Below are 19,447 nucleotides of genomic sequence, written 5' to 3'. Positions count from 1 at the left end.
AATCAAGACCAGTCTCATGATGTCACGTACTACTGTATCATATATTCCCACTTACACATTCATCTTTCTTTTTACTACAACCAGTTTTCTGGACCTAGCTTGAAGAGTAATTCAAAGTGGGTCCACTGCAGTTTAAAGACATGGCTCTAATTCAGAGGTGTTTATGAGTATGGTGAGAACTGGGCTGCTTATCTACTTTTACACAAGTAATCAGGTTTGTGATATTGGCTCAGCTAAAACTGCCCACCCAAACTCACGTGGGACAGTGAATGTAGCTTGTAAGAGGATTGAAAAGTCACTGGAAACACTGATAACACGAGATCAGGATAAGAGACAACACCAAAATTTCACAAGTTTACTGGAATTGAGCCCAATAATCAGACAGTAGTTGTCCAAGTTCCTCCAAATAAGATAGGTGACAGACAGAGAAAAGAAAGTGATCATGATTTGCCATTTATTATAAAATCTTGCTTTCAGCTTGGTAATCAAGTAAAAAAGATAGCAAGAGATATTTTATGGTAGGGTTTTTCAATAGCATCAGCAGTTTCAAACACAGTGTTCATCATCCTGTTCTGGCCAGGGCTCAAGAAATAATAAAACATCTAAGGCTCTATTGTGATGTACAGCCTACATCTAGTAAGAGGGTATACATTCAAACCCGTTGACTAGTATTAGGTCTGGAAGAAGGACTCCAAAAGAAATAGTGTTGGGCTAATTCCAACAGATCTTCAACAGTCAAAGCACTGCTAGAAGCAACCTCGAATTTTATGCTCCTGAGACTTTAAGCTGCTTTGTGATGCAAAATAATGACCTGGCAGGAGAAGAGGAAAGACTTCTAGAGAATTACTAGCTGCCATAAATGTAAATAATTTCTTATACTTTTCCTATTATTTTCTATTCTGAAAGTAAAAAAAAAATATTTCAAACAAAGAGTTACATTTTTGCACAGGAAGTTTTTAAATACAAAAGTTCTCAGCAAACAGCTGTCTTCTGAAATGGTCAAGAAAGATCTATAAATGCCCCTATGTTATTAATCCCATTTAACAGATACCCGAGGTGAAGCAGGAAGAAGCAAAGTGGCAGGTACAAGATGCAGGGAATATGTGACATAGCAAGAACAGAATGTGTAGTTCCTGAATCTTTGACTTTAACCAGCATGTGGATATTTCTGAGTTGCCAACAGCTAATTCTTTCTGCTCCCAATTATATAAATACACACACATACATCCCAAGAACGTGATACAATACAGAAAAATGTGCTGAAGACAAGTAATGCCCCATCACAGTTAATAACCTTTGAAAGCTTTAATGTGAACAATAGCAAGTGTCTGTTCTGCAGATTTTTCATTAAAGTACACAGACCAATCTTGAGGGGAAAAAAAGTAAAAAGAGATTTGAGGAAGTAATAACCCAGAGGTTAAAAAAAAATATATATTGATTAGGAAAAATATTTTCTTCATAAAGATAATATTTCTCTTTTAGCAAAAAGAAGGTGCTTAGTCTCCAGTAAAAGAAAAGAAAACAACCACCAAAACCCAGAAAACCAAGTGTGTTCTGAAGACAGCCATTTCATTTGTTGTGAGCTTTGTTGAATAATGAGCAAAACTGTCATTCGTCTTACAACCTTCGCGCACCTTACCTATCACACTGAAAGGTTTAAAATTCTTCTGGCAAGTCTGTGCCTCTTCATTTATTATCTTGAAAAAATTAAGCACCAACTTTTAAATACTTTTAGCAAGTGGTGGGTTTGGGGTTTTTGTTTTGCACTCTATCTGCCCTTTGGTGCCTAATATCATCTATGAAGATACGACCCGGTAAATTTAGTATGGATTACCACAGACTGCATTTACTTCTAATGAGACATAGTTTCTCCTGATCTTTTTCATCTATCTTCAGAGAAGAAAGATAAGGGGGAAAAAAGCTTGTTTCTGTCAGAGTTCTTTCTTTGGTGTCAGGGAAACATGCTGGGTTTTTTTCCTTCTCCATCTTCTAAGTTTGCACCTTGATCTTGTAAAATATTACAAATAATCCAAATGCATACATTGCACTGCTGGTTTGTAAACTCGAGCTGAATAGTTAAACAGGCAAAGATAATGATAATGATTACTTAAGAATCTATTTTTCCACCTGTGAGAAATGCATTGGGTGGCACATTTCCAAATTTCAGGAGGCTGGTGGGTGACTTGCAGACTAAGGCAAATGCAAATTAGGGTAGCTGAATCAAGGGCCTTCTGAGGACTTCAAAGGGCTTCGGATCGAGCCTCAACTTCTTAGGACTTTTCATCTCTAGATATCAAAATACTTCACAACAATCAGTACATTTCATTACTTCTATTTCATTGATGGGGAAACTGAGGTATGAACAGTGAAACAATTCTCCCCCTATCATTTTACGAGTCTGAGGCACATCACAGGATAGCAGCCAGCTCCCATGACTTTCCCTTTCGACAGCATCATCTCAATCAAGTTTTTTCACAGTGACTGCCTTAGGAAATAATAGTTAGGCTTGTTACTCCAGTAATTTTGCCTCACTTCTGACTAAACTCCAAAGTAGCATGTTATGTATCTCATGACAGAGGAGGACTGTATTCTGGTGCCCCAGGACTAGTAGTAGATGTATTAGAGAACCTCCAAAATCCCAATGTGCTGTGACTGCCACCACCAACTCTCATCATGGCATCTTTTCCTATCACCCTTTGATCCTCCCCATCTCTTACTAATCTCAGCTACTTCAAGGGATTAGACAGAATTCAAATGAGATCCTGTGTTGGTTTAGAAGTCTGTTCTTTCAGACAAAAATTGTGTCTTTTCATTTATGTTCAAAAATAAGAAGCAAGCTATCATCACCACTACAATATAAATGGCTAATTATCATAAGGAGCCAGATGCTCATAAAATAAATAACAAGGTCTTTGAGTGCCCCTGTCCTGTCTCTTCTAAATTGTACCATCTGGTTTATACATTGGAAGCTGGATAGTCTGTGTGATGTTAAATAGTTAAAGGGAAAGCCTGGCACTTTGTCACAGAGGAACATTCTTAATAGCTGCTGTTTAACACATACCATGGGAAAAAAAAGGTTGTGAGTGCCCATTGGATGAGCAACAGCAGTTAACTAATAAATACTATTCCCATGTGATTCACATACAATGAAGTAACCAAAAGGAGCCATGTTAATTTCTGCTCTGTTTTCAAGCAGGAGAACAAAATCAATATTTGCTTAATGGAAAAAGGCAGTACTTGAGGCAGGCCAGGAAGGGCGGAAGAGCTGCATTATAACCAAAGCATATGGTTGGGAATCAGGAGACAGTGAATTGTTTAGAATGAGTCAGTATTGCTCTATGCCTCACTTTTCCCACTTGAAAAATGGGAACTTGCTCCTCACGGATGCTGCATGAGGCAAGCATGATAACACTTTTCAAGCACTGTGGGTCTTTTCTGGCTGGCAGTGAACACTGTGGGGGAATGCTGTTGGTGTGACCTGTCACTTGCCGCTGCTGGCACAGATAAAACTAAGGCTGTTTCTTAGCACCATGCTAAAAATCTGCTTAAATGAAGTGGGAAGATGAGGGCTGGAGTTCTGGCACTGCTGTGCAAGTTCAGCATGCAACGGGCAGCTCCCTTCAATATCCGACCCAACAGCTCATAAAAAAATGTTATTATCCACCAAATACCTTCTTGGGGGCTAAAGAATTGAAAGAATGGCAAGAATTTATTTCAAATGCAAAAGCTGACTTTTAGGGAGGATATCATCCTTTTATTGCCATGTGGCAGCTGTATTTATCAACATCCATTGTTGAGAGCAAGCCTCTTGTGAACATTTCCATACCACCACCACATGCTACATAGATTGATGTGTAGGAAAACTATGCATAAAAGCTGTGTGGCCTTTTTTTCTATGAAATACTCATATCTTTAAAAAGCTTTGGAGTTTAATCACTTCCTTAGTAGGGCCCACTGACTTCAGCAGGACTATTAATGTTTGACAAGTCTTGTTTTGGTGTCAGGGGCCGGTGGACTGTAGAGAAGTTTATTAATCCCCAGCCTTTGGATAATGTAACTTCAGTAGCCTTACTTTGAGTTTGCTGAAATCTGCTGGTACACTGTCAGTTAGGTAGGTCCCCCACATCAGAATAAAACTCACTGAGAACATATTTGACTAAAAAGGTACTCCACTCCAAGGCAGACGGAGGTAAGAGGAGATACTTAAATAGTCTGTATATTACCTCAGGCACCACTTACAGACACTACCCTGCACCCCAGGGACCTGGATTGCTTCTCTGACATTGCTTCATAATCAACGATTGTCCCAGGGTGAACTTTCAGACTTCAGCTATGTGATCTAAGGTCAAATCCTGAGGGGATGTAAGAGGATGGGAAGAGATGGCAAGGAAAACATAGCTGTGCAAAGTAGAGAGTTGATACATGCAGCTGAAGATGTAATGGAAGAAAGGTTTTAAGAAGGTTCTTTTCCTAAGGTAGGTTATGGTTAGAGCACCAGAAAACAGAACCCACAATGAAGATTGTGCTTTCTGTAAATGGAAAGGTTGTCTCATAGGTACAGGAATTTGTGATTAAAAGGCCTGATGGCAATAAACTGATGGCCTGATCCTCAATTACACTGAAGCCTATTAATTATTATTATTATTATTATTATTATTATTATTATTATTATTGTTGTTGTTGTTTTCTGTGAGTGTAAAAAGGGCCTGAGATGCAAACAATTATTTGTGTGAATATCATGCAAGTGGAAAGAAAGCTGAGTTTGTTCAGACTATCAAGGGCTTATTCTTCTGTGCAGGACTCATTGTGCACCTCTGCTGAAGCAGTGTAGCATCTTGGTGTGGTGGCAGCACCAGCTAGAGAGCCTGCACAGGCTTATGGCATGTTTAAAGGAAGGTTTTGGGCTGCAGAGAACTTAACTTCTCTCATTAATGAAATTGCTGGATCTGCATCTTAATTAAGATGGTTCATTTATGATGTAATAACTGGGGATGAAGGCAACTTTACACATCATCATAAAGTGCATGGTCCTTTTTCATTTCCTGTTGTAGCCAGATATGTACCTCTAATTTCATGTGTTTATACCTATTGAATGTTTCAGCTCTCTGTTTAACAGGGAATATAGAATATCTGGGTGAAGTCTTAACCCCATTTTGATGAATTGCAAAATCCTTATTCAATTTAGTGGAACCAGAGTTTCATGTCACATCTGTCAAAAAGCAACATCAGTAGATATCTGCTTGGCAGGAGTCTAATCATGGCTTAATTTATTTTGTTGCTTCTCCTCCCTTTTCACATTTTTAGTTCTTTCCTTCCTTCCACTCTCTGGATCTCAGCTAAGCAGTATTACAAAATATATACACAAAGATGGCAAAGTTGAAAATTCACTTCAGAATGTTAGTGTAATATGCTCTATGGTTATAACCAGAACATTATGCATGGAAGGCATATAGTAATCCTGAGGTAGGAACTCTGATAACCTCATCAATCATTTCCTGTATGTTATGTACACTATTTAAGTAAGTGGAAAGCTAAGTATTTTTCCTTGAGGTTAAGTGTATGTCAAGAGGAAGAAGAAGAAGAAAAGTGTTTTTCACTGTAAATACAAAATGGATTTTCCAATGATCTATTTAACATTGACTCCATTAAAAACCTTCAGTAACAGAGCAGATCAAAAGAAGTGAGGGAAAATAATTATCAGAAATAACACTTCTGAAGAAAAGGAATAGGAGAGAGCTTTACTAAGCTTTAGTGATTTGGCTCCTGAGAGTCAAAGGCAAGATACAACACAGCCAAGAAGAAAATGGAATTTTCTGTATCTGTATGCCAATGTTTTAACTGTTTATTTCTTCTATATTAATTATTTGAAGCATAATGGCTGGTACTTTCAAAAGCCTAAAAATGTAGGTCTAAATCTTTTCCTACTGGAATCAATAATAAATCTCCTATCAGCTTCAGCAGCAAGGATAAGCAGCTGCTTTTGAAAATATTACCTAATTAGGAACACTTTTGGTATATAGAAGCAGGAGGTTATTTTGAAGTAGTTTGTAAACTACTTTTTGGTCATTTTTTTACTTCAGAAAGTGGTATCACTTTTGTTTGCAGGAAGAGAAAAGGCTTCCAAAAGAACTCTAAAGAGAGAACAAATGAGAAGATGTGGCATAAACAAACAGGTTTGCTATGTTTTCACAACACAGCAAGTGAGGCAGCCCAAGTCAGATATAAAGAATCTTCATATTGCAGTGACAACTCCTCTATCCATGACATAAATATCAATGCAGCATATTGCATTTTCTTCAGGATTGTCTTTGATGAAAACGTTGCCATTTAGCTAGCAACCTGCTCCTTCAATATTTTTGGCAAAATGTTTCTCCTGGTTCTTGAACCAATGTTGCTATGGCCAATCTTTTCAATTAACACTTTGAATTAACAAAACATTCTCCAGGCATGAAATTCAAGACTAAAAGAAGGATGGCCTATGTTCTATTAATCTTATTCTACAATATCACAGATTCACAGATTGCATTGGGTTGGAAGGCACATTCAAAGGTCATCTTGTCCAACCACCCTGTAGTAATCAGGGACATGTCCAACTGGATCAGGCTGCCCAGGTCCACAATGAGTCTGATCTTGGATGTTTTCAGGGATAGGACCTCAACCACATGCCCAGGCAACCTGTTCCAGTAGTTCACCACTCTCATCATAAAGAACTTCTTCCTTATGTCCAACCTAAATCTACCCTGCTCCAGTTTCAAACCATTGCTCCTTGTTCTATTGCTACAAGCCCTTCTAAACAGTCCTTCCCCAGCCTTCCTGTAGATTCCCCTTGGATGTTGAAACGTAGCTATAAGGTCTCCCTTCTCTTCTGCGGGCTGAGCAGCCCAAATTCTTTCAGCCTGTCTCCATAAGAGAGGTACTCCAGCCCTCTGATCATCTTTGTGGTCACTCTCTGGACCTGGTCCAGTAGCTTCTTCCAGTAGCTTCCTTTTTCTTTACATTAAAGTACAATTGGATCACATATGTCCACAGCATATCTATATAACACTGTAATACAGTTTATATAGAGGAATCTCACTAAGACTAGGAAAACAGAGATGTTTGTGATGTGTTGGTTTAGGTAACTGCAGTTCAGATGCTTTTCAAATAAGTGCTCACACATCCCACACATCTGTGGGGAAAATTAGTACTACAACATCTTCTGGTTGCCTATGATCAGTATCTAGAAGGAGCTGTAGTGAGTATGAGTGAAAGCAGCAGTATGTCACTGAGATTCATGCAGAGTCTAAGGAAAATAAAAGCAAAATACCTGTGCAATATCACCCGTACGTAGAAAGACCACAGGAGAACAAAATTATTCTGTGCATGGGTCTATACTGTCAGCTTGATTCAGTCTTTATCTCCAGTGCCTACCTATCCTTTATCTCCTCATTGCCCTGATAACCAAGAGGATGCTCCTTCCTCTTGAGACAGTCCTCCAGCACTAACTCAGAAGGCTTTGTGCCTTTGCATATTTCTTTGTGTCTCCTTCCTGCACATGAAAAATGTCAGCACAATTCAAGACACCCACCTGACAGACAGTAAAAACTATTTTCACATCATTTCAGGTACTTAGATTTTGAAACTCACAATGCATCAAGACAGACTGTGCCAACCATCTTGCGAGACAGGATTGTCTTGCTGGTGCAACCTGCAACAAGCACACAGACAGAAATGTCATGATAATCCAGTAATGACAAGGACTCCTCTGTGCCAGTAGCACACATGATAAACAGTTCTGCTGAGGTCACATTGCTAAACATGTCATCTGTAAAAATTATCTGAAGTTTGAGAAATTGCAATTCTGGATTTTCAATTTCAAACACCAGAAGTGTTAATAAAACTATAAAATCCTGCAGTCAAGTTTTGGGGTCCTACTTAAATATGTATTTTATCTTATTTTAAGAATTGATGTCAGTTACAAAGACAGACAGCATTTCTGGATACACAGGAAGGAAATCTAATTGCTAAAAGCTGACACAACTTAACTATGGACATGGGGATTGAATTTAAGCTTGTTATTGACAGTCTTGGACCAAACTGTATATTAAGATTGTTCTAACCATTATGTGGTAATTTTAAATTAGATCAAATCTGAGTAATTTCTTTTATGACAATGCTCATGACTCAAGTTATATTTAAGTATGACAACAGAATATGGTTCTTCCTAAAAACAAACACCAATGCTGCTTCAAAACAGATTAAATTAATGAATAGCCAGCTAGGAGGAATGCAGAAATGGTACCTGAGAAGTCTTAAAAGAATGACTTTACAAGAAGACAACAAAGCACAAAATATCCTTGAGGAAGACATAAAAGCATCCATTATAGGATTATATCTATAGACTTTCACTTCTGTATGTTGTTTCAAAGAGAAAAAGAAAAAACAACAACCAAACTGTGGCAGCAAATTTAAATTAAAACATAGGAATCATAAAAATACATATTATGGGAAGCAGAAACAAAAATAAATCCATGCTAGATGAATTAAAGACAAGGAGTGTTTAAATTTTGTTAGGAAAGAGAAGAAATATTAAAGAATGGAATGACAGCTGAAAATGGTAGTTACTCACAGTAATGAAATGAATGCAAGAGAAGTGGGTGTATTGCAGCAGTTTAACATTAATAGAGTCGTGTTCCTCTAGGCACAAATTAAGCAAGGTGGTAAGGGATTGCAGGCATAGCAGACAGCCTACCAAAAAAAAGTATTTGTAGGATGCAAACCATCTTTTGTAAAAGAGCTCTCCTTTTTCTCCTGGCAAATAACTAAGTGATTCCATGTTAGGCTACAAGTACTCACATGGGCAACAGAAAACTTTTTATACAGAGCTTTCAAAATCTGCTGACAGATGATGCCATAGTGGACATAATGGAGTGGCTAAAAGCAGAAGTAAGGTAAATTTAAATTTGCTATAGGGATGGAAAAAACTCATTATGTATCTAATCCTGCAGTATCACTACAGACACTTATAAAAACGGGCAGGACAACCATAACAGAGCTGTTTAAAAATAGGGGAGAAAAAGTTCTTCAAGCAGCAGGCAGAAAGGTTCTGGGCTTCCTAGCCTCAGGATATTGCCAAGGGAAGTAATGCCAGCAGATCCAAATGAAACAGAATCATCAACAGCAGGTTCATTAACAGATACTGAAAGGAGCACTCAAGCATATACTTTCTAATATCACCAATTCCATGCCAGCAGATGTTGAGGTAAGACAAGGGGAGTGGAGCTCAGAGGCATGTGTTACCTCCAAACAGAACTTTCTGTCACTACCAAGGACCAAGCATTGAGCTGGATGGACCAGTGTTGTGGCCTGATGTGCAGGTTTCAGAGTTACCTGCCCCCTCCCCCCCCCCAGTTAGGAATTCACCCAGACTAACTCAGTTGGCTAGAAGTTAAGGAATGAAGCTGTATTTATAGCTTGGCACAATTTATAAGCATATATATACAATATTTACAGATATTTCCAGCTATACACAGTAATATACAAGTTAAAAGTAATACAGAAATGTAAAACCCCTTCCCAAGCAGCCAGACTGCCCGACGGTCTCCTGACCAACCTCTCACTTTCTTTCCACCCCCTCCCTTACCTCAGAATCCCCCTTATGTGCAGGGTGAGCTAGGAAAGGTCACCAAGAGATGTTAGAAGAATTATTAGTTCAGGTTATACAGATCCAGGCAGAGGAGTTAATACAGAAAGCAGGCAGCCACAGAGAGAGACTGATTATCTTTCTTATGGTTTCTTGTTTTCATATCCCTAAGCAAAACCAATGGGTAATGTAGACATCACTATTAGTTTCTTTTCCCATCCAATGATCTAATTTCTCTCATGAAAATATTCCAATTAGCCTCAAACCAGCACACCTGGGAAGACATCGCTCTGATGGCTCTTTGTTTTTCTAACAGTGGCTATAACTGCCCTTGAAATGACTTAGCAGAAGTGGAGAGAGTTCTGTGTAATTGGAAATGTTATGTCCAGGTATGTTTCCTTTTAAATAAAAAATGGTACAAAGAGGAATTAATTCAGGTAGATCTCATGGCCCACGTTAGGGAGGAGTTCCAATTAAATCACAGTGCTACTCCCAGGCTTCATAATCTCTAGATCTATGAAACTTTCTCCTGGCATAATAATTTTTCAGTTTCAGACTTGCTCCTTCTCTGCTAGGCCCTTTATATTTTTAACGATAAGGTTTTTTAAGACAGTCCCTCACTACCTCTTCCTTTATATATAGGCCTTGTTTACCTTTAATAAATGGATAATTGTACTGGCTTTATGTTGTTTACTGTTCTTCACATTTTTTCATCTTCTCTGTGTGCTGTGCACAGCACAAGAAGGTGTCTTTCAATAAAGACTGCCTAAGAAGGAAGATGAAGAAGGAGAGCAGAAGAAACACAGGGAGTGAGGGTGAGAAGAAGACAGAAAAAATGAAGGGAAATGTTATTCCTGGAGGATTTGAAAATAAGTCTCTGTAATTTGGAGAAGTCTTTAAATGGCAAGGAACACCCATCACCTGGTTTTTAAAACAGTAATACTCATTCTGATATTATTATCACTCATTTTTACAAAAATAGCTGATCACTTAGATGTAATTTAAATATGCTGCAGTGGAGGGACATAGTGGACAGGCTGAAAAGGCTGGAGAGTTTGGCTGAGGAGAGTCTCAAGAGGCTCAATAAGGCAAATTGTAGAGGCCTGCATCTAGGTTGGGGTAATTGTGATATTAAAACAGATTGGGGGATGATAAGATTGAGATCAGCCCCCCAGTAAAGATGCTGGGGGTACTGGTGAATGAGAAGCTGGACACAAACCAACAGTGTGTGCTTGTAGCCCAGAAGGCAAATGGCCTCCCTGGCTACATCAAAAGAAATGTGGCCAGCAGATCTAGAGAAGTGATTCTGCCACTTTGTTCTGCTCTGGTGAGACCTCATCTGGAGTACTGCATTCAGCTTTGTTGTCCCAACGTGGACCTGATGGAGCAGGTTTAGAGGAGGGGAGCCACAACGGTGATCAGGGGTCTGGAACACCTCTGATATGAGGACAGGCTGTGGCAATTGGGGTGGTTCAGCCTGGAAAAGAGAAAACTCCTGGGATACCTAATAGCAGCCTTCCAGTACCTGAAGAGGGCCTACAAGAAGTTTGCAGAGGGACTGTTTGCAAAACCCTGTAGTGACAGAACAATGGCTTGAAACTAGAGAAGAGCAGATTTAGGTTGTTTGTGAGGAACAAATTCTTTACCATGAGGGTTGTGGAACACTAGAACAAGTTGCCCAGAGAGTTAGTCAAGGCCCCAGCCCTGGAGATTATTCAAGGTCAGACTTGATAAGGCTCTAGGGTACCTGACCTAGCAGTGGATGTCTCTGCTGACTGCAGGGTGGTTGGATTAGATGACTTTTGGAGGTCCTTTCCAAACCAAACCATTCTATGACAGTGGTAATGCACACTTCCATCACTTACTCACTCTCTTGTCAATACTACAAATTCCACTAGAGTGATCTTTAGCACCAATTGAAGAAGACAGTTACTATGATGCTCAGTTTGACAAAAATGTATTTATTTATCCTATCCATGAAGATTTGCATATAAGCTTAGCTTTATGAGCATGGTTTATCTAACTTCAAGTCATTTAAGGGTGTTATTATTTTTTTAAACAATGGAATAGTTTTTGCAGTCATTGTTGAGGGACTTATGTCAGGAAGAAATGTGATAAATGTATTTCAGAAGTGGATTAAGAAGAAAAAGGAAAATAACTGCAAACCAGTATAATGCTAACAGGTGAAAGAGTGTATTTTCTAAAGCACCAAGTTCCTGAACATTTATGGAAGCTATGATACAAATTGAAAACATCTTCACAGAAATAATTCCTTGACAGTAAGAAGAAGAAAAAAATTAAACAGAAAAGAAAAGCCTTGGCAAATTTATTTCTACAAGCAAGCAGAAAGAGAAAAGCCTTTGAACTTCTATTATTCTGACAACAACATTAACTATGTTTTATCCAGCATAGTGTTTTTAAATGCTTTCAACTTTTTGGCTTGTTTTGGGTTTTTTTGTTTGTTTGTTTTGGGCTTCTTTTTTTTTTCCAGTGAATAAGTGGTGGGCAAAAGTGGTGAGAAAAGAACCCAGCTGAATATTTTGTTGGATGAATCAGTCCTACTTGAAAAGAACTGAGAGCTCTCGGAGACTGATATACAATAATCTCTACCAAATGACATGGATACTTGGTACTTGTTGTTTCACAGTAGTTAGGAAGAGATAAAAGTTCTAGAAGTATTTGGAATCTGAATGTTGGTCAAGGTCCAAAAGATAAATCAGAAACTCCTGATAAACTTGACTTTTGGAAAGCTGGATGTGGGTGAGAGCATCCCGTTAGAAGTTCCCTGCAGAATTCCCATTAGTTGGAAGTTCTGCTTTTAATGTAGGCACTATGGATGTTAAAAGCATCATGGTATAGCTAAACATTCTATTTAAAAATACTTAGGAATGGTACTATTTTTGGTGAGCCTAATTAAAACTAAACAATAAGGTCAGGACAGCCTATCACTTGAGGCGAATCTGAGCCAAAATCCTTTACCAAAACTTCTAAGTGTTCACAATTTCACCAAGGATCCCAAACCTCTAACTCTTGTACAACTGACTTCAGATCTATGTGCTGGCAGACAGAGAGAGAAAGGAGCTTATAAACTCAGGACACAGCATTTATTTCCCTTAGACAGTGCTATATTTACCACTTATGTTGAACTGCACTTAAGATTTTTCTCTACAAAGGTTGCCTGGAATGTTCTCAGGTTCAACCTTGTAGGACTCTTAGTGATTTGCAGGATGTGCCAAAAGATTTTTAACCCCACTGATGTCATTGCTTCTTGATGGCTTTCAGCACTTTTGGAGGGTGGGTGTGCAAAGGGTGGCAGAATCATTAAACACCTATAATCAGGGCAGATTGAATTCATATCTGAAACTTAAACAAGAAAAAATATTAGTTTTGTGTGTTTCTGCAAGAAATAAGTAGCATGCTGTAAGAAAATCACATTGTTCATGCTACTTATTCTATGTCCAATGAAAAAAGGAACAGCTGTTCTTTGACTGCTCTCTGTAACAAATGTGCACTTAGCTGTTATGATAGCAAAGTCTACAAGATCTGCCATCCTTTCCCTTACACTCTCTTTTTATTGGCACTTGTGAAGTCAATAATTAATGTTTATTTCTGTTTGAAAAGTGCCACAAAATGTCTCTGTTGAAAAAACAAACAAACAGACAAACAAACCTAAAACTTCTACTTTGTTTCTTTTCCCTTGAAAGTGGGGAAAATAACCATAGTGGACAAAGTTTCCTTTCACTGGATACACACAGATAAGACATCTTTTGCATTACACAGTACAGGGCAAATCCTGGCTCCATTGACAGCAATGCTATGTTTTTCATCGATTCAAGCAGTACTAAGTTTCAAGAAGGTCACAATGGGATGGGAATGAATTCTCTGGATAAGCAACCCAGCTGTCAGCAGACATCTCTCACAGTCTCTTATATAAGTTTATTAAGTCTCATCTTGAAATCAGTTAAATTTCTTGCCAGTAAGGTTCTTCTGAGGACCACACAAGTCTGACTCATGGGAATCTACTTCTCATTCCCAGACTAAATGCACTGAAAAGAGGTGATACCTATTTGATCTCATACCATTTACTTTAATAGCTCTTCTTCCTCTTCAGCTTTTTATTCTGTATTTATTTCTTTCTAGGCTGAGGAGCCAAGTCCTTTTTTTATTCAATCTTCTCCAACAGAATTGAGCCTACATGTCTGTGATCCTTTTAGTGATTATTTGCCCTCTTCCAGTTTGAATTAATCTTTTTTGCAACAAAAGTGACTTGAAATTTACTATTATATTCAGCTGAATTATCAACAGCATTTTGTACAATGGCAGCTGCATACATCCTTTGACTTACATGGCCAGGATGACATTTACATACTCCTTTGCCATACTACCCTAATAGTTCATAGACATCTGGGAACAGTTCAGAAGAGGAGGTTTTGGTACTGGATGAGGCATTTAGTGCCATGGTCTAGATGACTGGATAGGGCTGGATGATAGGTTGGACTGGGTGATCTTGGAGGTCTCTTCCAACCTGGCTGATTCTATGATATGATTCTATGATCATGTTAGTTGCAAATGAAATGTACTTATGATGCTTAAAATCATGTGTTCTTGTGCTTAGAACGATAACTTTGATAGCTCTGTCTCTCCTATTGTAAACTTCTCATACTAATTATAAAGAAGAGTTCTTTCTCTTCTCAGTTGAAATTCTGGCACTTAGATTCTAAAGGTATGGCAACAATATATATGATTTTCCCATCCAGGGTAATGCTCTCTGCTATTAACTTCAATTGTATGAGCTTTTGGTCTTCCAGCATTATGTTCTGGGATTTCTCTTTTATTGCCAAGGTTGACCTGTACGTTTTAAATTCTTGGCTTTGATCCCAAGGATAGAGACTGGGTACATTAACACTGTAGCTCTGCCTTAAAGGTGGAGTAGCCTCAATGGCAAAATCCAAGTAATGTAAATTGCTGTCTATTGCTTTTTCACTTTGTTTGTGCTTTTAACAGAAGTAATTTGAGTGTGAACAAGGTGCTCAAGTTTGTTTTAAAGTTGGAAAAGAGGAAATGTGGCAGCTCCTAGAAGATATTTAGGCTTTTTATCCTGACACTGGTGTGAGGCCAACTTCAACACTGGCAAATGAAGTAAAAAGTAGAGAGAGGACAGAGGCCACTACACATCTACACATTTTACTAGTGGATAGAAGGAGAAACAGATCTGTGCCTAATGCATGTCAGATGGGCAGCATAAATAGGTCTTTTCCTGGAGAAATGGTAGAGTACAGCGTGGCAGTAGGCACAGCGTGCTGGTTGTGCTGGGACAGAATCATAGAGCAGCCAACTGTCTAAAAGCTGTTAGCAGTTCTGAGCCAGCTAGGATGGCTGAGCCGAGCTGGTGTATCCTCAGCCACAAATATTGTGGTCATCACAAAGGGGGAAGTTTGCTGAGGACAGAGCCTCCTGTTTGGGCTCCTCCTGCTCATCCTTTCATTGTCCTAGGAGCTGCTTTCCTGGCTGTTGTGACCACCATGCATTTGCTGAACTGAGTGCAGCTTTGTATGCTTTATATTGGCATTGGTATTTCTGGCTGCTTCTTGAAATCTCTTTTACCTTCACCCTGCAGGTGTTCTCTGCCATTCCCCATTCTCCTTCTCTGCTGGACAGAACAACCTCTACTCTTTGGCCCCAGACACAGGCTAAATATAGACACACTCATGCACTGCAAGTGGCATACAGCTTCACCTGCACCCAGACCCTTGCCAAACAGAGGCCATCTTACCGTTCACCATGGCGGCCACCTTCGGCTTTGTCATAGCTGAGTGCAAGTCCTGTGGCAACTGAGGGAATTCTGCTTGAAAATGTGTCTTGCTTTAGACTGAGGGCAGAAGGAAAACCTGCCTGAGTGCTCAGGTTTGCACTGAGGGTAGTGAAACACCGGCAGGAGTTGCCCAGACAGGCTGCAGATGCCTCACCCTGGAAACATTCCCGGTGGGTTTGGACAGGCCCCGGAGCAATCTGGTCTAGTCGAAGGGGTCTGCTGGCTGCAGGATGAGCTTAAAGGGTCCCCTTCCCACTCAGTCCATTCTGTGACTGTGTGTTGGCCCTGTTTGGTCCAGCCTTGGCTCTGTTGTTGGTATGGGTTGTAAGCTACTGCTCCCATAGGCAGAAGTGGGGAGGAACCACCTCAGCCACCCAAGCACCACGACAGCTGAAGCGAGGGAGCGGACACACACCCGCCAAAACTACACTTCCCAGGCTGCTCCGCCGCCGCCGCCGCCGCTTCCCGCCCCTCACATGACCGCCTGCCGGCCGCGCCATGGCGGAAGCGGAGCATAAGGTAGAGGCCGTGAGGGGACCCCGCCGGAGAGGGCCAGTAGCGGAGCGGAGGGAGTGCGGGGCCCGGGCGGCCCCTGGGAGCAAGGGGCCGAAGGGACAGCGCGAATGTACGGGGGCAGAGGCTGTCGGCCAGCCGTGCGGGGGGCGGCGGGGGTGGTGAGGGAACGGAGGTTTGGAGCCTTGTTGCGCCGGGCGGGGGCGAGAAGATGGAAGTGGCCTTGAGGGACCTCTCGTCACTCGCCGCGCTGCGCGGATAGGGCTGCCCAGGCTTGCCTCTCGGGTTTTGTCTAAAAACCTCGGTAGACCGGCGAGGAGGTGGCGCAAGCCTTCAGGGCTCCGCTCTTTAGATAACCCCTGACAGAGGAAGAGGGGGTTGAACCGGAGGGAGGGGTTTAAACGTGCAGCCGAGACTGCTGTGGTCTGGAGTAAGGAGTCGAAGGGTTCCTCTGAAACAGTGAGAAAGCGTCGGGAAAGTCCATCTCAACCGGGGAGTTTTCTCCTGAGACACAGTGTTCGTGACCCGTGGTTCTCTGAAGTGGGTTCCTCCTAAAACTCTTCTTGCTTAGACCACTCGTTCCGGAGAAAAAAATCAAGTAAAAGCAAGAAGTGAAGTTCCCAGTCCCTTATCCATGTTTCTCTGCTGAGCCAGGCCCTGGGCTGTTTTCTTCTCTTTGGACTACGGGAGTAAAGTTACCAGAGCCGGGCCTTGGGCTGTGTTTTCCTCTCTTTGGACTACGGGAGTAAAGTTACCATGTTCAGTTCTGTTTATTTCCTGCTGAAAGGGATGTGGATGTTGTGCATGTAGGTTTCCTGGTTTTCCTCTTGCAGCAGACTTGGGGGTCTAAACATGTAGTGGATAGCCCCTGGTGCTTGTGAAGGCAGGGAATGGAAAACTCTGTATCAGTTATGTTGAGATATATATGTATATATATACAGAGAAGTTGCGTAGGGTGAGAGATTAAAATGCTGAGAGATCACTTCGTATTTGAATAGTTTCTTTTCTCCCTTCTTAAGCTACTTGAGCAACTGCATTGTCATAACAGTCCCTGCTTACTGCAGGGGGGTTGGACTGGATGACCTTTAAAGGTCCCTTCCAACCCAGTGCATTCTCTGGTTTCCCAGCTGGCTGAAGTGTATTGCTGATTTTCCCCTAGAGTTTGAAACCTACCAGTAGCAGCTATTCCTACATGATTTGGAATTCTGATCATCTACAAATCCCTGTTGGATTTCCTTTTCACAGTTACAAGGCCTAAAAAGTAGCAGTGGGGATAATCCTCTTGGTTGATGCTTTTGGAGGGAGGGAAGAAGAACCTGACAAAACCCCAGAGCAGTCATAACTACAGTTTACTCTTCCACTTTGCCTCTTGGAATGGGAGAACTCAGGCAAAAAGGAAGGAAGCAAGTTAGCAGGCAAATACCAATTCCAAGCACATTCAGCTACAGTTCCTGTATTTTTTGCCTAGGCCCAAACTCCCTGTGAATTATTGCATGCCATTTTCTGCAGTAAAACATAGAGACTGTGAAGCATTTGCTTGAATTTGTATGCCATTTATGAAATTCAGTAGCTGCAGTTGCAGTGGCTTGTGAATATGGTAGAGTTACCAGGGTATGTGTCTTTAATCAAAACATCAATACTTTCATGGTTCACACCAACTGTTTATTTCAATCAACTTCTGGTGTGCCTTGGTTTGGTAGGTCAATAAGGATTCCCTTACACTTAAAGACTTGCAACTTGGATTAGTATTTATTAAGTGATTCAGGTGGAGGTAAGGATCAGGTGCTGTAACAGCAAGTGGCCTGTTACTCCATCCTGCATGTGTGTGAGTGAGTCTGTGGTGCTATCCTTAGATCTGTGTTCTCTGGACTAGCCAAAGCAAATAGAACTACAGGAGGAAAATAATTGTAAGTAGTGTAGCTGCACCAGAAAGTCTCATATATCAGCAAAAATGCTAACTGCTGTAGCTGCCTTTTTTGTTGCTGTTTAGAACAGATTATTATTGTTATTTTTAAAATAGATTTTAATGTTGTTACAAACTCTGAATTGTATGAAAATATCAAAATGGTAGTGTGAATAGTTTTGCTGTGGAAAGTAGTTGAGTAAGCAGCTCTTGGTTTTCAGGAGAGATAGGTAGGACTTTTTTATTGTCCAATAGGCTGGTAGTGTGCCACCACAGTTATTTTAGCTTTGTTCTCATTTGGTTACTGTTCAGTAGATTTTTGAGATGCCTAAAGATTGTGCAATAAAATTAAAATTTCCTGAAAGGTAAAAGCATCTTGTGGCTAGAGACTTTGAGACAGATGGAGAGTCAAACCTAACCAGGAAAAGCTGCCAGGCTTTATTCCATCTTCCCTTCATTTGCCTGTTCTTTCTACTTGCAGTTTCCCAACTCATGAGTATAGACTATGCAGATAACCCTTCTACAGGATATGTGATTTCGTGGTGGATCTGGCTGCAGCCATTAAAATGGAGGAAACACACAGCAGTAATCATGGTTATGCCTTGCACTGAGTTTCAAGTAGCAAGTAGAAATGCTGCTTTTCTTCTCCCCTATCTATTCTGATGGTCACTAAAGTGGCTCAAGATGAACCTCTACTAATGCAAATGAGATACTTGCTTTTTTACCTAGAGTTCACAATGCATTTTATAAATACAGAAAGTATATAAATGTGACAAAAATGATACTGGGACTGCATTGAATTTTCTACCCTTTCTATTTATCTTTAAACTATTGGGAACTGTATACTTTTTTTTTTCTCCCCCTCCCCTGTCTTGTCTTCCTTGTTTCATTTTATTTTTCTCTTCCTTTTCTGATGATATTCTGTACCCATTTATCTTGCTGTCCAAATAGTACTTCCTAAGATTTGAAATGCTGCCTTCTCTCTTGCTCGTTCTTTGTTTATATCATATTTTCTTGTTAAAATGCTTACATTCACTGTCAGTGTATTAGCTGTAACCTTTTATTGCTATTGATAACGATAAATACGTTAAGTAAATCTTCATTTTGCTGACCTCCTTGAGGAGACATTGCATCAGCAGATTTTCTCAGTGGACAGGTGAAAGATTAGCAGGAGTTGACTTAGAAAATTTTTTGTGTAGGACAGTGAGAATGATTGTCTTGCCAGAGAGAGATGTTTTAAAGGTACAGTTTCTTTAAAGGCAAGAGAAATCCATATAGCTTGGATTTACGTGGGATGGGAGGGAAAAACTTGCTAAATGCCATATTTCTGTGGAAAATGGCTTGAAATTATTTAAGTGAAATACAAAACTCTTAACAGCTCTATAGGTATACACTTGAAGGTAGTTTGTGGTTAACTTGAGAATGCTCTTCTGACTTGCATGTCAAGACATGGATAGTTGCTTTGCAAAACTTACTACCATTTGTGGAAGGGGGGAAACTTTAACAGAGAGCAATTCTCAGGTGATCCAATCACTCTTTTAGGGTAATTGACAGTAGTATCACAGTCAGCTGATGCCACTGAGTGTCAGTGTGGCAC

General features: G+C 40.2%; 1 protein-coding gene across 5 annotated transcripts in view; it reads left to right on the top strand.

Moving 5' to 3' along the window:
- The first annotated feature begins 15,890 nt into the window (after positions 1–15,890).
- Positions 15,891–19,447, top strand: part of VPS41 (VPS41 subunit of HOPS complex) — a 107,603-nt gene continuing 104,046 nt past the window's right edge. For 3 of the 5 annotated variants that reach the window (XM_064169589.1, XM_064169592.1, XM_064169588.1), the window contains exon 1: positions 18,332–18,444. In XM_064169589.1, coding sequence (XP_064025659.1) covers positions 18,343–18,444 — 102 coding nt within the window. In that variant the 5' untranslated portion in view covers positions 18,332–18,342. Of the gene's footprint in view, positions 15,954–18,331; positions 18,445–19,447 lie in introns of those variants that run through there. The other 2 variants (XM_064169591.1, XM_064169590.1) reach the window with 2 other exon arrangements.

This window comes from Pogoniulus pusillus, chromosome 32, assembly GCF_015220805.1.
Source record: "Pogoniulus pusillus isolate bPogPus1 chromosome 32, bPogPus1.pri, whole genome shotgun sequence".
Lineage (NCBI taxonomy): Eukaryota > Metazoa > Chordata > Aves > Piciformes > Lybiidae > Pogoniulus > Pogoniulus pusillus.
This window is presented reverse-complemented; position numbering and strand designations above follow the sequence as displayed.